The sequence below is a fragment of the Triturus cristatus genome, chromosome 6 (genome assembly GCF_964204655.1).
Source record: "Triturus cristatus chromosome 6, aTriCri1.1, whole genome shotgun sequence".
In the NCBI taxonomy this organism is placed as follows: Eukaryota; Metazoa; Chordata; class Amphibia; order Caudata; family Salamandridae; genus Triturus; species Triturus cristatus.
Genome location: NC_140589.1, coordinates 1,844,888,459 through 1,844,910,115, shown reverse-complemented (window position 1 = coordinate 1,844,910,115; position 21,657 = coordinate 1,844,888,459). Strand labels below are relative to the sequence as shown.

General features: G+C 45.5%; 1 protein-coding gene across 2 annotated transcripts in view; it reads left to right on the top strand.

The window, feature by feature from the left end:
* IFT172 (intraflagellar transport 172) overlaps positions 1 to 21,657 on the top strand; it is a 1,173,227-nt gene that overhangs the window by 839,944 nt on the left and 311,626 nt on the right. For both annotated transcript variants that reach the window (XM_085613308.1, XM_085613307.1), the window contains 2 exons: positions 2,538 to 2,718; positions 17,421 to 17,530. In XM_085613308.1, the coding sequence (XP_085469434.1) occupies positions 2,538 to 2,718; positions 17,421 to 17,530 (291 nt within the window). The remainder of the gene's footprint in view (positions 1 to 2,537; positions 2,719 to 17,420; positions 17,531 to 21,657) is intronic.

Genomic DNA, 21,657 nt, shown 5'->3' with positions numbered 1-21,657 from the left:
GAAGACCCCTGGTGTATCTATGCCCTGGGTACCTTAGTATCATATACTAAGGACATAGAAAGGTACACCAGTAGCAAATTAGGAAGGTACCAACGTACTTACCAGAGTCCAATTTAGGGAGGAAGCACAGTGACTGGGGTCCTGATTAGCAGGATCCCAGTCAGACTAGTCAGAATACAGAATGACACCAGCAAAAAGTGGGGGTATCCATGAAAGCAGATCCTACTTTCCGAACAATTTATATTTCAGAGGACGGGATATCCATCACAGTTGTGATGGAATAACCCGTCCACCGAGATCCAAATCAGGCCCTCTGTATCTTGCGTATAAATCAATCCTTCTTGCAGAAAGTGCTGATAGAATTCCACTTAAATTAGCCTGGTATTCTGAAGTCTTTCTTCCCAGCCTCATAAAATTGTGCTTAGGGAGCCCTATATACTCTAAATGCGGGTAGATGTTTTGAAACTTTACCTATCCAAGACTAAGCACTTCAGAAACTCTGAGCTGATATTCATCTCTATTGGCCACCCAAGCAAAAGTAGCCCTCAAACAAAACCAGGAATTGCAAGATGAATTGATGTAGCAATAATTTCTGTCAAGGAGTACTGGGGAGAGGATGTAGCCATACGGCTAGAGCGGTCGACCTCGAAGCTGGGGAACCAGGTTCGATTCTTGGCAACGATGCTCAACATCCTGTGATTCTGGGCAAATCACTTAATCTCCCCGTGCCTAACGAAAATGAATGTGTCCATTTGTAACAAAACTGGTGCTCATGTAAAGGGCTCTGATACCTGATATCTTCAGTTCTAGTTCACGCTATATAAAACTAAAAAAAGAAAAACAATAATCAACATCTGCAGGACTGCAACTTTGAAAAACTGGCATACATTTATACTATTGCTTAGACATAGGAACGAGTGAAAAAATTGGCTGTTGGATAAGCTGTTCTTCATAGCCTCTCTTGGTCAAATGAGCCTTCATTCCCACCTAACTTTGATTAAACGTGATTTGTACTGTTTGCTACTCTTATTCAAATGATTGAATCTATTAAGTATCCAATCTTGGAGAAGAACATTACAGCCGGATTCAGGGTTTGACAGACGAGTACAGGGTGGTAGAGGACATTACCTTCACCACTCTGAGGGACTACCGTCCTCCAGGTTTAGCGCTGACTACAGGCCCAGCGGTGATCTCTGTACAATGAACGGACTGTGACAGCTCTTCATTTCAGGGCACAGATTTTAGTGGATGACCACTTCTGTTTTTATGACCACTCATTAAACTTTTCTAAAGTTTTTCAGAAACAAACTCTCAAAGGCCTAGTTTGCTTCTGAAGAACAGAATGTAATCCCTACAACCTGAGAGTTTTCTCCCAGAATGTTGGGTTAATTTGTTTTCTGTCCTTCACCGCCAGGCGGTGACAGACAGAAAAAATAACATTACACCTTTTCCTGGGTGAGGAGTGTAATGCACATCCTCAGACAGCCTTTACTTTGTCGGGCTGTCAAAGGAAGTTTTCTGTCTGTGGAGCCAATTAGAGCTCCACTGAAAGAAAGACTAAGTTTTGCCTGTCTCTAAATGAGGAGAGTGGACTTATGGTTTGGTGGACCGGGTATCCCATCACGTTTGTGATAGAGCGCTCCGTCCACCAAACTTTAAATCAGGCCTTTGGTTACTTACCTGTAACTGCAGGTCTCCCGCATTAGTATTGTTTGAGTATTCACACGCTGCCCTACCTCCTCCCCTCCTTGGGCTCACCTGTTGCTAATGTTATCATGACTCTGCATCACATGCGCCTAAAAATCTCCTCTGAGAGGATTGGAAATCATGGCCCTTCCACCTCATCATCCAAAATTCGGGTCTTTTCAATTTCTGTTCAGTGGATACTAAACATTCACCACTTTATAGGTATTTCTATGGGAAATTTTCTAAACTACTCAGTATGTCGCAGAGGCTCCCACTTCGAAGAAGAGAAGATTTAAACATATGAATCTATGAAAGATATTAATTGGAGAGCTACAGTTACAGGAACGTAATGCATTTTATTGTATGTCCTTTTGAACTTATTTTATTGATCCATCTTGTAATGCTCTCTGTCAGTTACCTTTTTATGTTGCTGCCGCTGTTTCTCAGTACCTCTTTTTCCAGTTTCTCTTCCTCCCAGTTTTCCTTCATCTGTTTACCTTGTTTAATTTTCTAAATGTCTTATTGTTCTTACCTTTTCTCTAGTCCTCCCTATCCTTTTTGGGCTTGTGCGCCCGTGTTTCTTTCAATAATTTTCTGTCTCTTTCCTTTTTCAACATATTTTTTTCAACTTTGTTTTGCAGCTCCTTCGCTATTTCTTCATCTTAAAAAGTCTCATTTTTCCGCTGTTTTTCTTGGTCTATTTTTCACAACTATGTTGTCTACCTTCCTCACCTTTACTTTTTCACTCCTTCTTTACTTCTCTCTTTTCACATCCTACCCATCTCCCTCCAGGCTAGCTTGCCACTTTCATTTAAATGCATTCACTCTCTTTCTCTCTGGATTTGAGGCAGGTACGTCCATAACCAGGACTGGGATGCAGCCCAACGCGTGGCCGAAGCCCATGACCCTGACAGTGTAGCTGATGTACTTGTGGGTCAAGCCCGCTTTTCTTTTGATCAGAAGGAGTTCCAGAAGGCAGAGGCATTCTTACTTCGTGCCCAGCGGCCGGAGATTGCTGTCAAATATTACAAGGTAGGAGAGACATACTATGTGCTGTAGAACATTTTGGTTTTCTGAAACACAAATTTCTTACGACTAACTGCTTCCAAATACAGTTTGTGGTGAAATTCAAAAAGAATAACCTTGACTTTGCGATGGCTGTATAACTGCCTACGCCTGTGACAAGGTAGTGTAAATACAAATATATATAAGCCACAAATTGAAGCATAGAAGGCTTCCAAGAATGTAACACTGTCTCCTTGAGTCACAGAGCAGAGTTTTACAATGAACCATGTAGGATTAACTAAAAGCATTGGATTAGAAAGTGATCTACAAAAGATATAGTTCAGTTAAAAACAAAATGTCAGCCCTTAAGGAGCAGTATCTTAGGTTTCTTGCTGCCTACAGAGGTGTTGTCATTTTTGCCAAGTCTCTTCATTTCCTTCTTGCACACTAGATGATAAAAGGGCATTTTGTGACTAGTATTGTAACAGTTTAAAATCATAAAAAGCAACTTCTACCTTCAAAAAGATCTTTCTCTCTATTAATGATTTGTGTAAATGATTTGTTACAGTAATTTATGTTGAACAGTGTTGGAGATGGCACCCCCATAAAAACTCAGTTAAAGCCCTGTCGCACCTGTGAAAGCACGTCTGGTACAGACCCGCATGAGGACACTCTATGGTGCTTGGGTCCCAGCCATGTTTCCAGATCGCGCAATCAGTGCTGCAGCTGCTTCCTAGGACCAACAAGCAATGCAAAGCCAAGATGTTCATAGGTTGAACCTGGACCAACCGCTAGGCTCGGCATTTTTCATGGTCGAGATCTAAATTGCACTTTTCCAGTATTGGGGTATCTTTCATAGATTCACATGCTTGAATCATTCCTCGCCGTCTAAGTGGGAGCCCCACGGTATATTAAATGCAGTAAGCAATGACTTTACATTAAAGATAATAGAGAAAAAACATTCACTTTAATATCTCGACTTATTCATTAGGAATGGTCCGAATTCCAGCCAATCAGGCGATAGCACCCTCTAGAACCCTGTCCACAGAGGATCCAGGCTCTCAGATACTGCACATCGTGTGAAGGGAGTCTTCCTGACCTTTACTCAGTTCTTTCTCTTTTGGCCTACTGAATAGTTTTTTCTTCATCAGATCAGCATGTCTTCTACTAAAAAGTCTCTTTTTAGACATTGTGACTTTTATGGGTTACTCAGACTTCACTCAGATGATCTCCACAAGAAGTGTATTCTGATGGATACATCTGCCAGTAGATTCCTCACCTTGTGAATATCCCCTGCGCCAGCATTCTGCTGAACTTTTTTTCCCCAGCACTCCACGCCGACGTGGACGACGTCATAATGCATCGGCTCCGCTCGCGACTCCGTATGACGTCACCGGAGCCATAAGAGAACCACGTCGGCGTGATGACGTCAGTTCCCTTTTTTCCGCGCCGACGACGCGCAACGGTTTTTCCAGTACTCTCCTGCTACTTTGTAGTTGTTAGGTGTTACTGTTCGTAAAATCTGTAATGTCTTCGACGAGGAAGTCGGGCTTTAAGCCCTGCAGCGAATGTGGGGGCCATATGTCGATGACGGACCCCGATGAGGATTGCTTGTGGTGCCTTTCGTCTGACCACGATGTTGAAGATTGTGTATGCTGTAGGAGGATGAATCCGATGGCATTGAAGGAGAGGAAGGCTAAGCTTTTTATGGCCCAGATCGGAAAGGAGAAGAGAGGGAGAAAGAAGGAGAGGTCTAGGCCGGAGTCGTCGACTTCGAGGTCATCGAAGTCGAAGAAACACCATAAATATACGAAACATTCTTCTGGACGTCGGTCCTCAAAGAACAGGAGATCGAGATCGGCTTCGCCTCGACGACGTCGAAGTAAGGACTTGTCACCTTCTCCTTCTAAGTCTCCGGGAGGATCTCCTTCGCTGAAGCAGACTCCAGCGCAGTCACCGGCGCCGTCACCAGCGTCGACTCCGGTTCCAGTGGAGTCGCCTGGTTCTAATGGTAGTCAGGAACAAAGGGAAGAGCCTCCTCCAGGGACTGAGGATTCTGCGGCTCCGGTGGAGGACACTGCGGCGCCGCTGCCAGGTACTCCGCAGAAGGATACAGGTTCGGCACATTATCCACAGTTCCCGGCTCCTGGTACTGATTCTTTGCATTTTTTAAATGCCATGTATGGAATCTTTAATCGGGCTGCCTTCCCATCCGGTGCACTGACTGGTCCCGTGGGTCTTATGGCGGATACGTTAGGGGTGCCGCAGCATTACGCTCAGGCCCCCTTTATGCCCTTTCTGCCAATGGCGCCTTCGTGGCAGTTTCCGGCGCCGTCTGGGGAACCATCTCGGCTTCGCCAGGATATACCTTCTTCGGAGCCTTCCTCGACGCCGTTGCCTCTGGCGCCGCCGACTCCGACACCTCTGGCTCCACCGACGCCGCTTACGACGCAGACGACGCTGGCTCCGCGGATTTGATCAAGAAGGGAGGCCCAAAGGTTATTGGAAGAAGGAAGGTATAGAGTGGAGGTAGAGGAAGGTGAAATGGACACATCCTCTGATGAGTTTGAGGGGATGCAGGAGGCTAGTGGCCTGGATACATTCAGGAGATGGTCCCTTTATTCCACAATGGAGCGGTTGTTCCAGTTCTGAAGGTCCTTCGCCTGCTCGGTCTGTTCGCTTCCTGCATTCTGTTGGTCAGCCATGCACGCTGGCACATGAGGGCGCTCCAGTGGTGCCTCCGCAAGCAGTGGTATCAGCACAACGGAGATCTCAGGGAGTCGATCAGGATCTCCAGAGAAGCTGCAGCGGATCTATCTTGGTGGAGCGTGGAGGGCAATCTGTCTCAAGGAAAGCCCTTCCATCTACCTCCATCGGTGGCCACGGTGATAACGGATGCCTCTACCTTAGGGTGGGGTGCTCATCTGGGGGATCTGGAGATCAGGGGTCTTTGGTCTCCGGAGGAAAGGTTGCTTCACATCAACCTTCTGGAATTGCGGGCGATTCGTTTGGCGCTCAAGGCCTTCCTCCCTTCCCTTCGCGGTCAGTCGATTCAAGTCCTGACAGACAACACTACCGCAATGTGGTATGTCAACAAGCAGGGAGGAGTGGGGTCTCTTTGTCTATGCAGAGAGGCCTTACGTCTATGGTCCTGGGCTCAGGACCATCAGATTTGTCTGATGGCAAATCATCTGGCCGGGGTGCTGAACGTACGTGCGGACAGTCTCAGTCGGCAGTTCTCCGCCGATCACGAGTGGAGGCTCCATCCGGAAGTGGTTCGTCATGTCTTTCGGACGTGGGGAACTCCTCGGGTGGACCTGTTCGCCACCCACGAATACGCGCACTGCCCGTCATTCTGCAGTCTCCAGTTTCCGATGCAGTGAGCGTTGGGGGACGCGTTTCAGTTGAGTTGGGGCTCGCAACTCCTTTACACGTTTCCTCCCATACCCTTGATTCCTCGTGGGCTGACTGTGGCCACGGTCAAGGCTATCTTTCGGCCTTATCGGCTTTTCTATGCCTTCCTGATCAACCGTCGCTGTTTAAATCTCAGGTTGTACTGAGGTTTATCAAGGGCCTTACAAACATGTTTCCTCCCACTCCCTTTGTAATGCCACAGTGGGACCTCAATCTTGTCTTAACTTTTCTGATGGGGTCCCCATTTGAGCTTCTTCATAGCTGTCCTTTGAGGCTGTTGTCCTTTAAGGTGGTCTTTCTTGTAGCCATAACCTCGGCAAGGAGGGTGAGTGAGCTTCAGGCTCTTAGTTCTACACCCCCTTTTCTTACATTACATGCTGAAAGGATGGTTCTCAGGACCAGGGCTGGTTTCCTGCCAAAAGTTGTTACTCCGTTTCATTTGGGGAAGTCTATTACTCTCCCTGTTTTTTATCCACCTCCTCATCCCTCCAAAGATGAGGAAAGACTCCATCGCCTGGATCCAAAGAGGGCTGTGAGTTTTTATTTGGACAGAACGAAAGACTTTTGTCGGGATGATCAGCTCTTCGTTGGCTATGTTGGTCATTCGAAAGGAAGAGCGGTGCACAAGCGCACTTTGTCGAGATGGATTATCCTTACCATCAAGATCTGCTACGCCCTGGCTGGTAAGACTCCTCCTGAGGGTATTAGAGCTCATTCAACTAGAGCTAAATCATCTACATCTGCTTTGGCCCGGGGTGTTCCTGTGGCAGATTTTTGTAAGGCCACGACTTGGGCCTCCCTCCATACTTTTGCAAAGCATTATTGCTTGGACTCTGAGATGAGGAGGTAGGGCCACTTTGCGCGCTCTGTCTTGCAAGACTTTCTGGTATAGGAAGGTGGACACCCTCCTCCGGGAGTGGGGACTGCTGTGGGAATCTATTCACAAGGTGAGGAATCCACTGGCAAATGTATCCATCAGAAGAACAAGTTACTTACCTTTGGTAACGCCTTTTCTGGTGGATACAGTATCTGCTTGTGGATTTCTCACTGGCCCACCCGCCTCCCCGTTGTCCACCTTTGTATACCGTGAAAGAGGTCTTGTTTGAATTGTTCTTATGCTTTCTTGTACATTTGTAGGAAATGCTTGGTTATTTAGCATTCCTTTTCTTTGTATACTATGTATATGTGGTTGTATATTGTATACTGTGTATACTTTGAGTCTGTCGTTGGTCCACCTGTTCGCCTCGGAGGCACCGAAAAAATGGGTGGAACTGACGTCATCACGCCGACGTGGTTCTCTTATGGCTCCGGTGACGTCATACGGAGTCGCGAGCGGAGCCGATGCATTATGACGTCGTCCACGTCGGCGTGGAGTGCTGGGGAAAAAAGGTTCAGGGGAATGCTGGCGCAGGGGATATTCACAAGGTGAGGAATCCACAGGCAGATACTGTATCCACCAGAAAAAGCGTTACCGAAGGTAAGTAACTTGTTCTTTACTGCCTTCACCCGGACCATCAGGTGAGAGACTAAGATCTGCAGAACCTTCTCTCAAAAAACGTTGAGCGATAGAGAGGGACGTCTCCTTCTGTGGCTACAGAAGTTGAAGACCAAAGACAATCCTCTGTCTGGTGAGTATAGTGATTCTTCCCTCAAAACTACCGCTTCAAAAAAGAGGACAAGTGAGGTGGAGTTGGTGTCTCCCAAGGCTGTTAAGGTGCTGAAGAAACATAATCATTCTTTAAAATCGGATGACCAGCCCTCCTCATCTAAAAAGGATCTGCCTCTCACAAGGTTTGTTCTGTGCCCTCTACTTCTCCTACAATGTTATCTAAGATAGAGTCAACGTTCAGGTCTCTACCGGAGACAATTTTCCTGGCCCTGAAGTCCTTGCTCTCAAAAGTCCCGGGGGCATCAGTTTTAATTCGGACAGACAATTCAACAAGCATGCACTATTTAAACAAACAAGGAGGGGCAAGATCGATTACTCTATGCTCTCCATGCCACTGGAGTCGAGCTATCCTGGCTGATGAGGGTGAAACCCTGAAACCGGTCCTAGGATGCTTTTTTCCTGTCCAGGGAGGACCTGGCCTGGCAGTTCGGGCTGGACTGTTCCCATTGGGCGCAGGGTCGAGACTGATTTGCATATGACTGGGTCCAAAGTGGTATGGCATGGTGAGCAAAAAAATTATGGATTTAGGCCCTGATCTCTGTACTGGGGTGAAGGTATGACATTGTTCTGCATTCTGTCCATCAATTATTCTTTTTGCATTTGTCACCCCGAGTGGGAAGGGTATGCCCGGACGTGGGTCCTGTGCTCTCCATGCCACTGGAGTCAAGCTTTCCTGGCTGATGAGGGGTGAAACCCTGAAACCGGTCCTAGGATGCTTGTTTTCAGTCCAGGGAGGACCTGGCTTGGCAGTTCGGGCTGGACTGTTCCCATTAGGCGCAGGCTCAAGACTGATTTGCATATGGCTGGATCCAAACTTGTATGGCATAGTGAGCAAAAAAACAATGGATTTAGGCCCAGATCTCTGTACTGGGGTGAATGTATGACATTGTTTTGCATTCTGTCCATCAATTGTTCTTTTTGCATCTATGCAAGCCCAGCAAATTTGGGATTGCTCAATTCAGCACCAGATAATATTAACAGCAGAACATGCTCCAGGAGTGGCCAATATCCTGGCAGATTTCCTGAGCAGGTCAATCTCGGCAAACTAAGAGTGGGAACTCCACCAGCCCACTTAAGATCGCCTCTTTCTATCAAGGGGTGAACAGAAGTTAGACCTATTTGTGACCAGTCAGAACCCCAAATGCCGATTCTTTGCCAGCTGGCTACCCCAACAGGGATCGTCCAGGAATGCGTTTTTGATAAATTGGTCAAAGATTTATACTTACGCTTTTTCTCAGATTTCTTTCATTCCAAGGGTGCTCCGTAGGATGAGGAAGGAACCTTGCTGAATACTACTCATAGCACCCAGGTGGCCTTGCCAGTTCTGGTTCACAGAGTTTCTCCTCCTATCGGAGTGCAAACCCATTCTGTTGCGTCCAACACCGAACTTGTTAATGACAAATCACAGCCAAGTGCCATCCAGACTCAACATCTCTTCTGTTGTCGCCTTGGCTCATGAACACTACGAGTTTGCCGATCTAGCTATCTCTGCTGACTGTCGGGAGGTCCTTGCGAATGTGTAACGTCCTGGCTTTCTCGGGGTTGGGACAAACAGACGACGGACCAGAGAAATGGAGGTTTAAGGATGATTTAATAAACAGATAAACAACTACAGACAACAAAGAATACCGGTACTGGAATCACCAGTTAAAGTACGATACCCATTCACAGCTCGTCTAACCGTCCTCCGCATGCACACCGGACCCGGTATGCTCCAACGGAGGGCACAGTGCTAAGCAGTGGCCGACAATGCCACTCGACCGCTGTGAAGGGTAGTTCCAAGGTTGTGGAATCTACGGGGGGCACGTGGGAGTTACCCGGCCGGGCTCTCTACCACCTGGGAACAGCCGCTCTACCAGTATCCCCCAGAGAACTGCCACAACACAAAGACGCTGGGAACACCTCCTAGTGTGCGTCTCTTGTATCCGGGTTTAAGTGATGATACCCAAGGTGGCGCAGAGAATGGATGGGAGCAGCTGCTCTACCTATCCCAGTTCTCCTACGAGTGTCGATGGCTAAGACGCGGAAACACCTCCTGGATAGCGTCTTAGCTCTAAGCGTGTGTTTACCCAAGGAACGAGGGTTGGGAGCTTCGGCTCGCACCAACCTCGTTTTCTCCAAATTGTCAGGCCGTTGGGAGCTGCGGCTCTACCAACGGGACTTGTGCCCAATGACGTTGAATACGGCTCTCAGAACGGGACAGGACACGGGCAGGAAGCACACGCCAGCACCTCTCCTCCGCTCCTTAGAATGTTCCTTCCGCCGCTCAACTCACCAACGGGTCCGTGTACCTCAACCAGGTATTCCGGCAAAGATCAGAATATCCGACGCCGAGTCCCAGTGATCTTCTCCTTAAGTAGTACTCTCGGCGTTGTATAACCATGACTCTTGAGTTGCATAACATGAAAACTAGGCGTTACCCTGGGTGTTATGTAACCAGAACTCTTGAGTTGCATAACATGAAAACTAGGCGTTCCCCTTGGTGTTATGCAACCAGAACTCTTGAGTTGCATAACATGAAAAGTAGGCGTTTCCCTTGGTGTTATGTAACCAGAACTCTTGAGTTGCATAAGGCAATTGTTGCCAGAGGGCATTCTGGGAGTTGTAGTCCGCTCTCCTCCAAGCACACCAGGTTCACGGAAGTGGCATCGTGGGAGGGAATCCATGTGCGGGAGGGGATTCCTGACAGAATGCTAGAGCTTTGTCCACTATCAAAACTTACAAGCTTAAATGAAAGAGATTCTGCCATTGGTGTGCAAGCTCTGAAGTACATCCTATCCACTCTCCACCAGAGCAGTTACTACCTTTTTTCCTGCAGCTGGCTAGGTCTGGTCTCTCCCATTCGTCCATTAAGGTTTTCCTCGCTGCAATATCCAGATTTCGGCAACATAATGGGTCAAAGTCACTTTGGTCATCAAGAAGTATGATACAATTTGTAAAAGGCTTGTTTAGAATGTTCCCACCAATAATGCGTCCACCGACGCATTGGCATCTCAACATTGTGTTGGCACAACTTATGAAAGGACCATTTGAGCCCATTCATAGAGTGGACCTCAAATATATCACATGGAAATCGTCTCTTTTGTTGGCTCTTACTTCAGCTAGACGAGTAAGCGATATTCAAACTTTCAGTATTTGTCATCCTTTCCTTCAATTCACAAGGCACTCTGTTACACTTTGTACCAATCCTACCTTCATCACTAAGCCCCATCCGATTTTCATTTAAATGAATCAGTCATATTGAAAACTTTTTGCCCAAATCCGCAAAAACCAGCAGAAAGATCTTTACACACCTTGGATCTAAAGAGGTGTATAAAATTCAGTTTGCAGAAGACCACAAACTTTCGCAAATCTGATCAGCTGTTTGTGGCATATGGAAACATCAGAAAGGGATATCCTGTTACTAAACAAACTATAGCACGATGATCTTATCAGCTATACAGTTGTGCAAGCAGGCAAACCACTATCTTCAATAGTGAAAGCTCACTCTATGAGAGCAGTTTCCTCTTCAACAGCCCTCTTTGCTGGTGTGCATATACAACAGATCTGCATAGCAGCAACCTGGTCTAACAGGTACACAGTTACAAGGCATTACTGTTTAGAAGCCTCACGCAATGCTGATACAGCTGTGGGACAAGCAGTTCTCCATAATCTTTTTCAATAAGGTGAGCCTCTTTCCTTCCCACCTTCCTATATATTTTGGATATTACTTTTATTTAATTTATAATTGAATTGAGTTTGGTTTAATCGGGTATACATTGTGACGTACACTTGTATATTTAAATTCATATATGCAGGCGAATGGCTTCATAATATATACATACAAGACTTCGCCAGAAACACTCTTCCAAACCAGCAATCACGAAGAAAGCAGGAATAGACGAACACTGACCCAGAATGCAAGTGAGTAATAAGTATTTTATTTATCTCACAGCAATGCCTGCATGCTGGGGGTCGCGTAACTAGTTAGCATGGAGGAGTCTCGTTCGTTATCGGAATTAACCAGACATATCGCTCCACCAACTAAGAACGGCCATGCACCACCACCCACAGAATCGAGAAAGAGCTATCAATCTGTCAATCCTTTCCGTGTCCGGGCCGGGTGAGGTTTCCTGTGTTGTATATATATATATGTATGTGTATTTGTGATGCATTTTACTGCGTACAGGATTATGCAGGTTTTTTATTGCGTGCCTTATATCAGCATACATACCTATAATACTACTGCTATCTATTCGGATTCAAGCATGTGAATCTATGAAAGATACCCCAGTACTGGAGAAGAAAATAAGTTACTTACCTGTAAACTGTGGTTCTCCAGTATTGGTATCTTTCTTAGATTCACATGCTACCCGCCCTCCTCCCCATAGAGGCATCACTGGTTATTTGTATAAGCTTAAATCCACTTGTGCTTGAAAATCTGAGAGTCTAGAGCCTCTGTGGAGAGGGTTCTAGAGGGTGCTATCGCCTGATTGGCTGGAATTTGGATCATTCCTAATCACTAGAACGAGGTATTAAAGTGAATGTTTTTTCTCTATTAACTTTAATGTTAAAGTCATTACTTACTGCTTTTAATGTACCGTGGGACACTCACTTCAACGACGGGGAATGATTCAAGCATGTGACTCTATGAAAGATACCAATACTGGAGAACCATAGTTTACAGGTAAGTAACTTATTTTCTTCCCCTTTCTCCATATCTTATAAAGAGATAAAGAAACAAAAAATTAAGCAAATAGAGTCACCTCGATGTCGATGAAAATTGAAGTCGCCACAACATACTCCGCCGTAGCTGAGTCTTTTTCGTAAAGTCAGAGTTAGTGGATACAACTCTACCTCAGGAGCCTTATTCTGACAATCAATGGCAATCTTAGCTCCAGAGCCACCCTGACTTCATTGTTGCTGATACCACTTATGATGATGGTGCTGAATTGCCCTCAATTCTTTGCACTGAGAGAGCCTTGCCCTCTCCCGCCCATGCTTCTGCAAGCTATGTGGGATATGTTTCAGTGAGTATCAGCCCCCTCAGGAGTACGTTTTGGGCCTTGGAGACCACGTGGACCTCCGCTCAGATTCCAACTGTCTAGTGCTTCCCTCTCTCTAACAGGTACTACTATGGTGCCAATTGGAGTTGTACTGTCACTGGCCATGAGGATCCTTGCCAGTTGTACGTGTACCAGGACCTCAGCTTTCATCTCCGCTGACTTCTGCTCCCCTGCTGGATTCGCTTATGGCGCAAATCAAGATCAGCATTCCAAAAAGGAGGATCAGAATCTCATGGAGGAGTAGGATTATAGGGAAGGATGAGACAGCTCACACCAACTCTATTGGGAAATGATGCATGATATCTTTGTTTTTGATTCTGTCCCTGTAAAGATGCTTGAGGGCCAAGTCAGGACACAGACGATAGCAGTGACATAACACATTTGTTTCCATTGCCCTCTTAAGACATGGCAGTTTATTGGGCACTGCAGAATGCCAGCTGGCTGGGCACTGCTCCAGACATCAACATGAACCCTCAACCAGCTCCAGCAGAAATGGCAACTTTCCACTCAGTTCTTAAGAATTAGCTGAACTGCCTCTCACATCAGCAAATTAAAATTGAACATTTTGACATAGATCCTGCAATCCACCTCTTCATCAGCAGAACCATTCCCACCTTCTAAACGCTCCTTGATTGAGCCTATCAAGGACGCATGGGACACACCCGCATCTCACCTGTGAATAGCTCTATAGCAAAACAATACAGAGCACCAGGAAATGCTTCATTCTTGTCTGTTCATCCATCCCCGTAGAGCCTAATAAGCAGAATTTGGTATCTTTTCAGACCCAACTATCTTTTCCAGTCCCATTTGTGCTCTCTCATGCCTAGCAGCACTGGTATAGTGTGCACTGTCAAGGGGAACATGTCAGCCATGTCGGCAAACTATGCCACCCAGGTTTGATTTGATATTCCTCTTTAAGTCACCAATTGTATTTAGATTTCTGAAGAAAATGGTAAATCTGTTTCCAGCCAATCCTTTTGTTATGCTCAAATGGGTTCTGAATTTAGTTTGAACCTTTTTGATGGGTGCTCCCTTTGAGCCCCTTCCCAGTTATTATCTTTTAAAACTGTTTTTAGGTTGAGGTTACCTTGGTGAGGCATGTCAGTGAACTGCAATTACTGAGCATTCTGCCTTCTACATGTCCCTCCCAGATAAGTCGGTCCTTCGTCGATTGTGACTTTCCTGCCTAAGATGGTGGCCTCTTTCCTTCTGGGTCAGTCAATTATTCTTCCTCCCTTCTAGCCTTCACCTTATCCCAACAATGAGGAGGAGAGACAGCACATACTGCTCTCAAGACAGCTGTCAGCTTTTACATCAACCTCACTAAACACTTCAGGTTTGATGACCAGCTCTTTGTAGGCTATGCTGGTAACAAAAATGGCTAGGCGATCAGAAGGGTCTTTATCCCGCTGCATAATTTTATGCATCAAAATGTGCTATAACCTTAAGAAGTACCTGAGGCCCTCCGTGCCCTTTCCATCAGGGTGAAATCTTCTACCTCTGCTTCAGCCAAGAGGATTCTAGTAACTGAGATCTGCCAAGCGGCAACATGGGCATCCCTTCACTCTTTTGCCAAACAGTATTATTTGGATTTAGAGGCGAGATGGGATAGCCATTTCACATTTTCATTAGTCCAAGGCTTATTGGTTTGAGCATTTCCTCAGACCCCACTCTGGGAGCTTGTACTACTTGGGAATCCATTCAACAGGTGGGGACTCTTGAGATAGTAAGTAACCTTCTCTTCTGATGGATATTTCTATCATTAACAATCTTTCTGGTGCATGCTATACCTATCAGCAGATTCCTCTCCGATCCTACTGTCCTCCCTGTTCTAAAGCATGGTCATAGGTCACTATAATAAAATGTCAGTCTAGATTGTTGTATACACTACGACTACTACAACAATTAATCTCATTTTCATTTTCAAGGGCAAGGAAAAAATTAACAGGCAACTGATGCCAGGGTCCTGGAGTTGGTGGCTAGAGCACCATGATCCCACTAACAGTGTCATGATGGAGCCGCTGGCACCATCATGCACAGAAGAGCTATGTCTGAAGTTTTTAGATCCAGTCTGACGCCTGGGATATTCAAAAGGTGAGGAGTCTGCAAATGGATAGAGTATCTACCAGAACTATTGTTACGGAAGTTGAGTAACTTTTCATCATCATCAGAATCAGTTCATGCTAACCTCAAAGAGAAAACATCAGATTACTTGTATATTTACATGCTTTATAATACACCCCACTTAGTAGAGTAGCCTATCTATCTCATTGTGTGCTCTTTCAGTGACCATTCTTGTTACATACTTTTTTTTGTTTCACTTCCATCTACACTGGCCCTCATCTCTCTTGTTGGGAGGCTAGTGGATTGCTAGATAGGACTTCAAATAGTCTGGTCTAATTATGTTTGCAGATGATCCTCATGAGGAGAGTGTCTACAGTTTCCACCAGACAAGTGGATAAGATTTAGATACCCCTGAAGAACACACTGTTTGTGACGGTTTTAACAACAAAGAGAGGCAACTACTGTAGTCCGTGAAGCAGCAGCATTATCTTTCCTTTTGTGAGGACTTGTCTGACAATTTAGTGGATGCCACGGAAATCCAAATAAGAACGTAAGGGTGAATGCTTTAAGGAAAATCAATCTAGGTCTTTTGACCAGTATGGGGGTAAACAAATGTAAGGTTCCGGCCTGACCAAGCTTCTAAAGAAAGTGCTTCAGAGTTGTGGAACTAGATTTGATTGTCCTGCCTTCAGTTGATCATCCTAGATGCCTAAAAAGGTGCTAATACCCTTGCCTGAATCTCTTGCTCCAAAGCCTCATCCTCATTGGTGACCTAACTATTATCTAAACACTACCCTTACTGTTTAGCCATAATCCTGTTGTCAACGAAGCTCTTATTGTTCAGGCCCTAATTGTAAACATCGCCATTATAATAAGAAAGGCTATGATGAGAAAGCTATGATCCCTACTGAAAACGATAGGATTCTTTTAAAGACTTCCTTGGACTTGGTCTTGAACCCCACCACCTTCTTCTTGTCTCTATGATTGCTTTGCTGAAAATCCCTGTGTCCGCTATTTCATTGGGTGACAGTCTGTGGCTATATTGCCATAGGCTTTGCCATAATGTCCGTCAAGCTTCTTTGATAGTTAGAGGCTCCCCCTTTGCTGCCTGCCCTCTTTTGTTGTTTCTCTCTGTTGGAGATTTAGGTAGCGAGGATGTAGATGATGAAGCAAATGGGGAAATATTGACTGGCGAGGGATAGGCAGGAATCCTGTTAAATGATTCTCTCATTGATGATATAGGCTTAGTCAAATCTCAAGAGACCTTCTGCTTTGTTCACTAAAGGGGTCCGCTCCAAAGAAAATGTTTTTTGTAGATTGACAACAAAATCCTAGCAAGGGATCTCAGAACACAGACAGTATAAATGAGCCAGTGGGATAATACTGCAGCAATAAGTCTGTCTCAGGAGAATACATTGTTAACCAGACATATGTATTTGCCTGGTTACACATCTGGTTACACATGTAATGCACGCTTGGTTACACATGTAATGCATATCTAGGATTCATGGGTCCTAGATATGCATTACAATGGTGATATACATTTGAAATCAAGCTGACATGTATATGACCTAAAAAAATACACAAACCTAGTCAAGTTGAGTTTTTTAAAATTATCCCGTTTGTGGTGTAAGACAAAGAAAAGCTCAAACTTGGCACGGTCCCTTCACCTACCATGCACACAGATACAGTTTCTCTCGACTAGCAATATGTATGGGGTTATTTGCAGAAGAATAACGCAGCATTTCAAGTTCAGAAAAAGCAAGCCAAGCCCTAGAAGCCTGGATGGTAAACAGTGGCTAATACCTTTATGTGTGTTCTGACCCAACTTGGTGCATGCAGTGGGTTAAACAGTTTTCAGAGTCCCTCATAGTGGCATCCTGGTAGTATTTCAAAACTTTACAGATTTGAAGGAAGGATTCAGAGATGAGGGATAAAGTAGCCAACCTGAAAGGCGCTCAGCAAAGTAACTTCATGTCACTAATAGAAGATCTTCAGTCCTTGCTTCATCAAGCTCTTGGTGGCTTCGTGTCACAACAGAAAAAAGCAACAAACTCTTGTTGTGGTTACTTGAGAAGAATTTATACTTGACTTGGCACTGATTATTTACAGTGAAACGAGGAAGAAGGTGAGTGTTAAAAAATAACAGGGGCAGGAAATTCTTGCCAAATAGCAGAAAATGTGATACTGGTAGGAGAGACTGATGCACAGAAGTGGACTCTCTGGTATCCACATGAAAAAGAAGGCAGTGATTCCAAAGGCTTCCTAGAGATTCTGACCACAAAGAATGCATGGTATTTGCTCCACATGCCAGATTATTAGCACAGTGTGAGAATCAGTAGTGCAAAGCATTGAAAACATGTTGGGGAATTAGTCATGTTGGAGTACCTGTTACTACCAATGACACAGTTTTGTCTCATGCAGTACTGGTTATGTCCATAGAAAGAGCACTAGTAAGGGTTACCTTGCTGCATTTGTATATTCTTCTGACTGTCCAAATTATGATATGTCACACTTCTCATTTTGGGGTTGTGCAGGAAGCAGGCATGTGGAGTGATGCAATCCGGATCTGCAAGGAGTACATTCCGGGGAGGTTGGAGCACTTGCAGGAAGAATACGAAAGAGAGGTGACCAAGAAAGGAGCCAGGTAAGGCTGTGAATATATGTAATGAGGAAGGCTCATGTTCCTTTGTGCTAACAGGGCCTTATATCTTAGCTTATTGACACATGCCTGACAAACGTAGATGCCCAGAAGGCATTACCATAAAACAAGATCAAACAGATCAGCCCTGCCTATGAGATTGGCCACTAATCGCCAGCTACATGTCCCGCATGCGTCAGTGTCCGCACTCGCTGCTTAGGCGTGGGTGGAACAGGTCTTTTAATATATGTGCTTACCTACAACATCATAATGTCCCCCTTCAGCCCCAGGTTATATATTACAGCAATATAGAATATACATCACAATGCACAGGGTCTCTTGGATTACATATGGCACTGAGCCTCAACAAGACATGAATTCTGCCACTTCAGAAGAAGGCACTGGGAGGGGGTTGGCACTCATCAATTGTTGGAACTAGGAACTAAAGACTGCTTGAGATATCCTCTTAGAACCTAAAACCATAAGTGTCAAAAGAATGGGATGTATAATTTATTTGTAATAAGATATATAAAGGAAATATGTGTTGCAAAAGACGAATAAGCTGCAAATCAAGTTTGTGAGGCAATAAGGACCCACTTGGGGGAAAGAATGGATAAACTGTCAACCCTTTTTGAGTTTGGTTTAAACCTTGAAAATGCGGGTCACCGTGAAACACGTGTTGGCTGTAGATATTCATGTGGTGATTTTTTGCCAATTTGACATAACAAAGCAAGATGTAGAATAAGCAACAACTTGATGAAGTCAAGATAGTAATGAATAAAGAAAAGAAAATGAAAAGAACACTTGATTAGTGTGGTTATATGGACTTGAAAAATCAAAGAAACATTTAAGGAGAGACTGGGTGTAAACCTCATTTTGGATTCTTATATATAATAATTAGACCTCTGCATTTCTGGATGGACTGTGCAGTACAGATGAGCATAAGGCAAGCCTGTGTCTGGAGCGGAATGTGTGTAAAAATGATGGACTGAAATACTGTGTCAAGCTGTTGCAGTGGCTGAGATTAATTCAAGCTTTTAATCCTTCTCCTTGTTTTTTCAGAAACAAAATGTGTAAGCTACATTATAACATTGTAGCAGCATGCGATTAGCACGCTTGGTTATGTCTGTATTTATTCTTGTTTCCTTCATAAACAATAAAATAAAATGCACATCTCAACTGAAAGGTTCATTAAAAAACATACTTGCCCAAGTGGCACATAGTTACCTCAGACCACTGTGTCTTTCTGTGCGTCAGTTATGGTTACGTGTCCTTATGAATGTGCTGGTGTTGGTCGTGGCTCTTCTTTACATGTTGGGAGTACACAAATTCCCTTACCTTGACAACTGGCCATTCATGCCAAGCTTGCCACTGTCAGTCAAGGACCACTGGCGGATACCGTCTCTCTTGTGTCTTCCTGACTGTTCTCCGTCATCGAGGTGAAAACTCACCCTTGGCCACTACAGAGGATTAGAGAGTCTGTTCTGGAACAGTAGCATTCAAAACCTTTCTGCTCCCACAGCGAGTCTTGGACATTCTGATGGATACATCTGCCTGTGGATTCCTCACCTTGTGAATATCCCTTGCACCAGCATTCCTCGGAAATTTTTTCGTAGCTCTCCACGCGGATGAGGCCGTCATGAAGTCATGGCTCCGCACGCGACTCCGTGTGACGTCACTGGAGCCATAAGAGGACCACGTCGGCGTGATGACGTCAGTTTCCCCCATTTTTTCCGTGCCAAGAGGCAAAACGGAAGGACCAACCACATAGAAAATGCATACATAGAACACAGTGTTCATACAAATGCACATAATGTAAAGTGACCATACCGAACCCCAAGCCGCACTCCAGCTTCTGAAACACCTTTCGCTGACTTGATTGCTCCTCTAGCCTTAGACTCCAAGGGCTACATCTTTCTGGCCGACCTAAATTTCCTCATCGACAACCCCAGTGACAAAAACACAGCGCACCTCCACGACAGTATGAGAAGCCTCGTATTGACTCTGATCTTCCATGACCCTACACACACTGCAGGACACACGCCCGACCCTGGTTTCACCTCCAGCAACCACGTCAAATACAGGCATGGAGTGATCGGTCCATGTGAGTTCTGTCACATTGACCGATCCCTCCATCGTCCACTTCAGCATCTCCAGCCCCCACACTGCCACCCCAAAGATGACCAACGCCTCTTACCAGAGGTGGAACAAAATCTCAGTGGTCAGCCGGGTAAGCGCCCTCAACACCTCCAACCCTGCTACCGCCACCAACCTCGAACAGGGAGTGAAAAACTTCAATGCCTGGCACACCAATTGCAGCAGACAGCATTGTCCCCATCAAGAGCAGCATTCATACAAAATCCTCCAAAAAGTCAGCTGGTACACCCAAGAACTCCGAACAGCAAAACGAGACAACTAACAGTTGGAGAGGAGATGGCACACCAGCAAGGACACCTCCGACAGGGCAGCCTTCAAGACCTCCCTCAACCTCTACCACTTCCAGCTGAAAGCAACAAAGAAGACAGCCCTTGCCGCACACATCAAAGCTAGTTCCAACAACACCAAGGAACTTTTCAACATATTTAAGGAATACTCCAACCCGGCTGCCAGCGAAAATAACTTCACACCCTCACAGGAGCTGTGCAACAACCTTGTCCACTTCTTCCACAACAAGATCGCAACCATATACAGAAACTTCAAACCTCAGCCCACTCCTACAGACTTCCTCGACAGATACGCCACCACCGTAACCGACACGAACCACACATTGATCACCTAAAACATCTTCTCCACCCAGGAAACCACCTCCACCATAAAATCCGTCCACTCAGGCGCTTCCCCTGACCCATACCTGCACCATATTGTCAACTTCGGAAACCAAAGGATAAGCCAGGAACTCACCACCCTACTTGACCCATCTATCACCACCGCAACATTTACAGATGCCTGGAAACATGCCGAAGTCGCACCACCACACAAAAGTCCTTAGCCGACCCCAACAAATTCAAAAACTACCGGCCAATCTCCCTGCTCGCATTCCCAGTGAAGGTACTGGAAAAGATCATCAACAATCAACTCATGACACACCTGGAGTAGATCCAGCTACTCAATGCTTCCAAATCTAGCTTTGCTGCAATCACAGCACAGAAACTGCCCTGATCGCAGCTACCGTCGACATCCGAACTCTCCTTGACTGAGGAGAAACAGCAACTTTGATCTTCCTCGACCTCTCTTTAGCTTTTGACATCATATCCCATCACACACTGATCAAAAAACTCCACTACATCGGCATCCATGGGGACACACTCAGATGGATCCCCTCCTTACTCACCGGAAGAACCTAGAGGATCCACCTCCCACCTTTTACCTCTGAACCCAAATAGATCATCTGCTGTGTCCCCCAGGAATCATCCCACAGCCACACGCTCTTCAACGCATATATGACACTGCTGGCCAACATCATCAGATCCCACGTTCTAAACCTGTTTTCCTATGCAGACAACACCCATCTCATCCTCTCACTCACCGATGACCCCACCACCACCAGAACCAACTTCCACAAATGCATGACAAATGTCAAAGACTGGATGAAGAATAACTATCTGCAGCTGAACACAGAGAAGACCGAAGTACTGATCATTGGCAACGGCAGAAACATATGAAACTACTATTGTTCGGCAACAGACCTAGGACCTGCACCCACTCCCTTCAACCATCCAAGAAACCTTCGACATCATTGACAATAAGCTCACCATGAAATCTCAGATCAACGCCGTCTCCTGTGCCTGCTTCCTCACCCTGCGCATGCTACTTCTGATGGAGACTTCTAGCTGCAGATTTCTTACCTTTGAATGTCCCAGACGTCCGTCTGTATCAGTAAACTTTTGCTGAGCAATACCACTTGCGCGCTCCCTGCTGCTCCGCGTGACGTCGTTGGCATCGGTTATGGCTTCGCGGTGTCTTTATAGGCACCACCCAGGCACGCAGACATCAGTTCTTTTCTTTCAGCTCCAGTTAAGCACCGATCCGGGAAGAGCTACCCCTCTGCCGCTTTTTGGCAGGCTTTTTCTCGACTTTTGTCAAAATGTGTTGACTCCACCTAAGTGTGCGAGGAAGACAGGTTTCAAGCCATG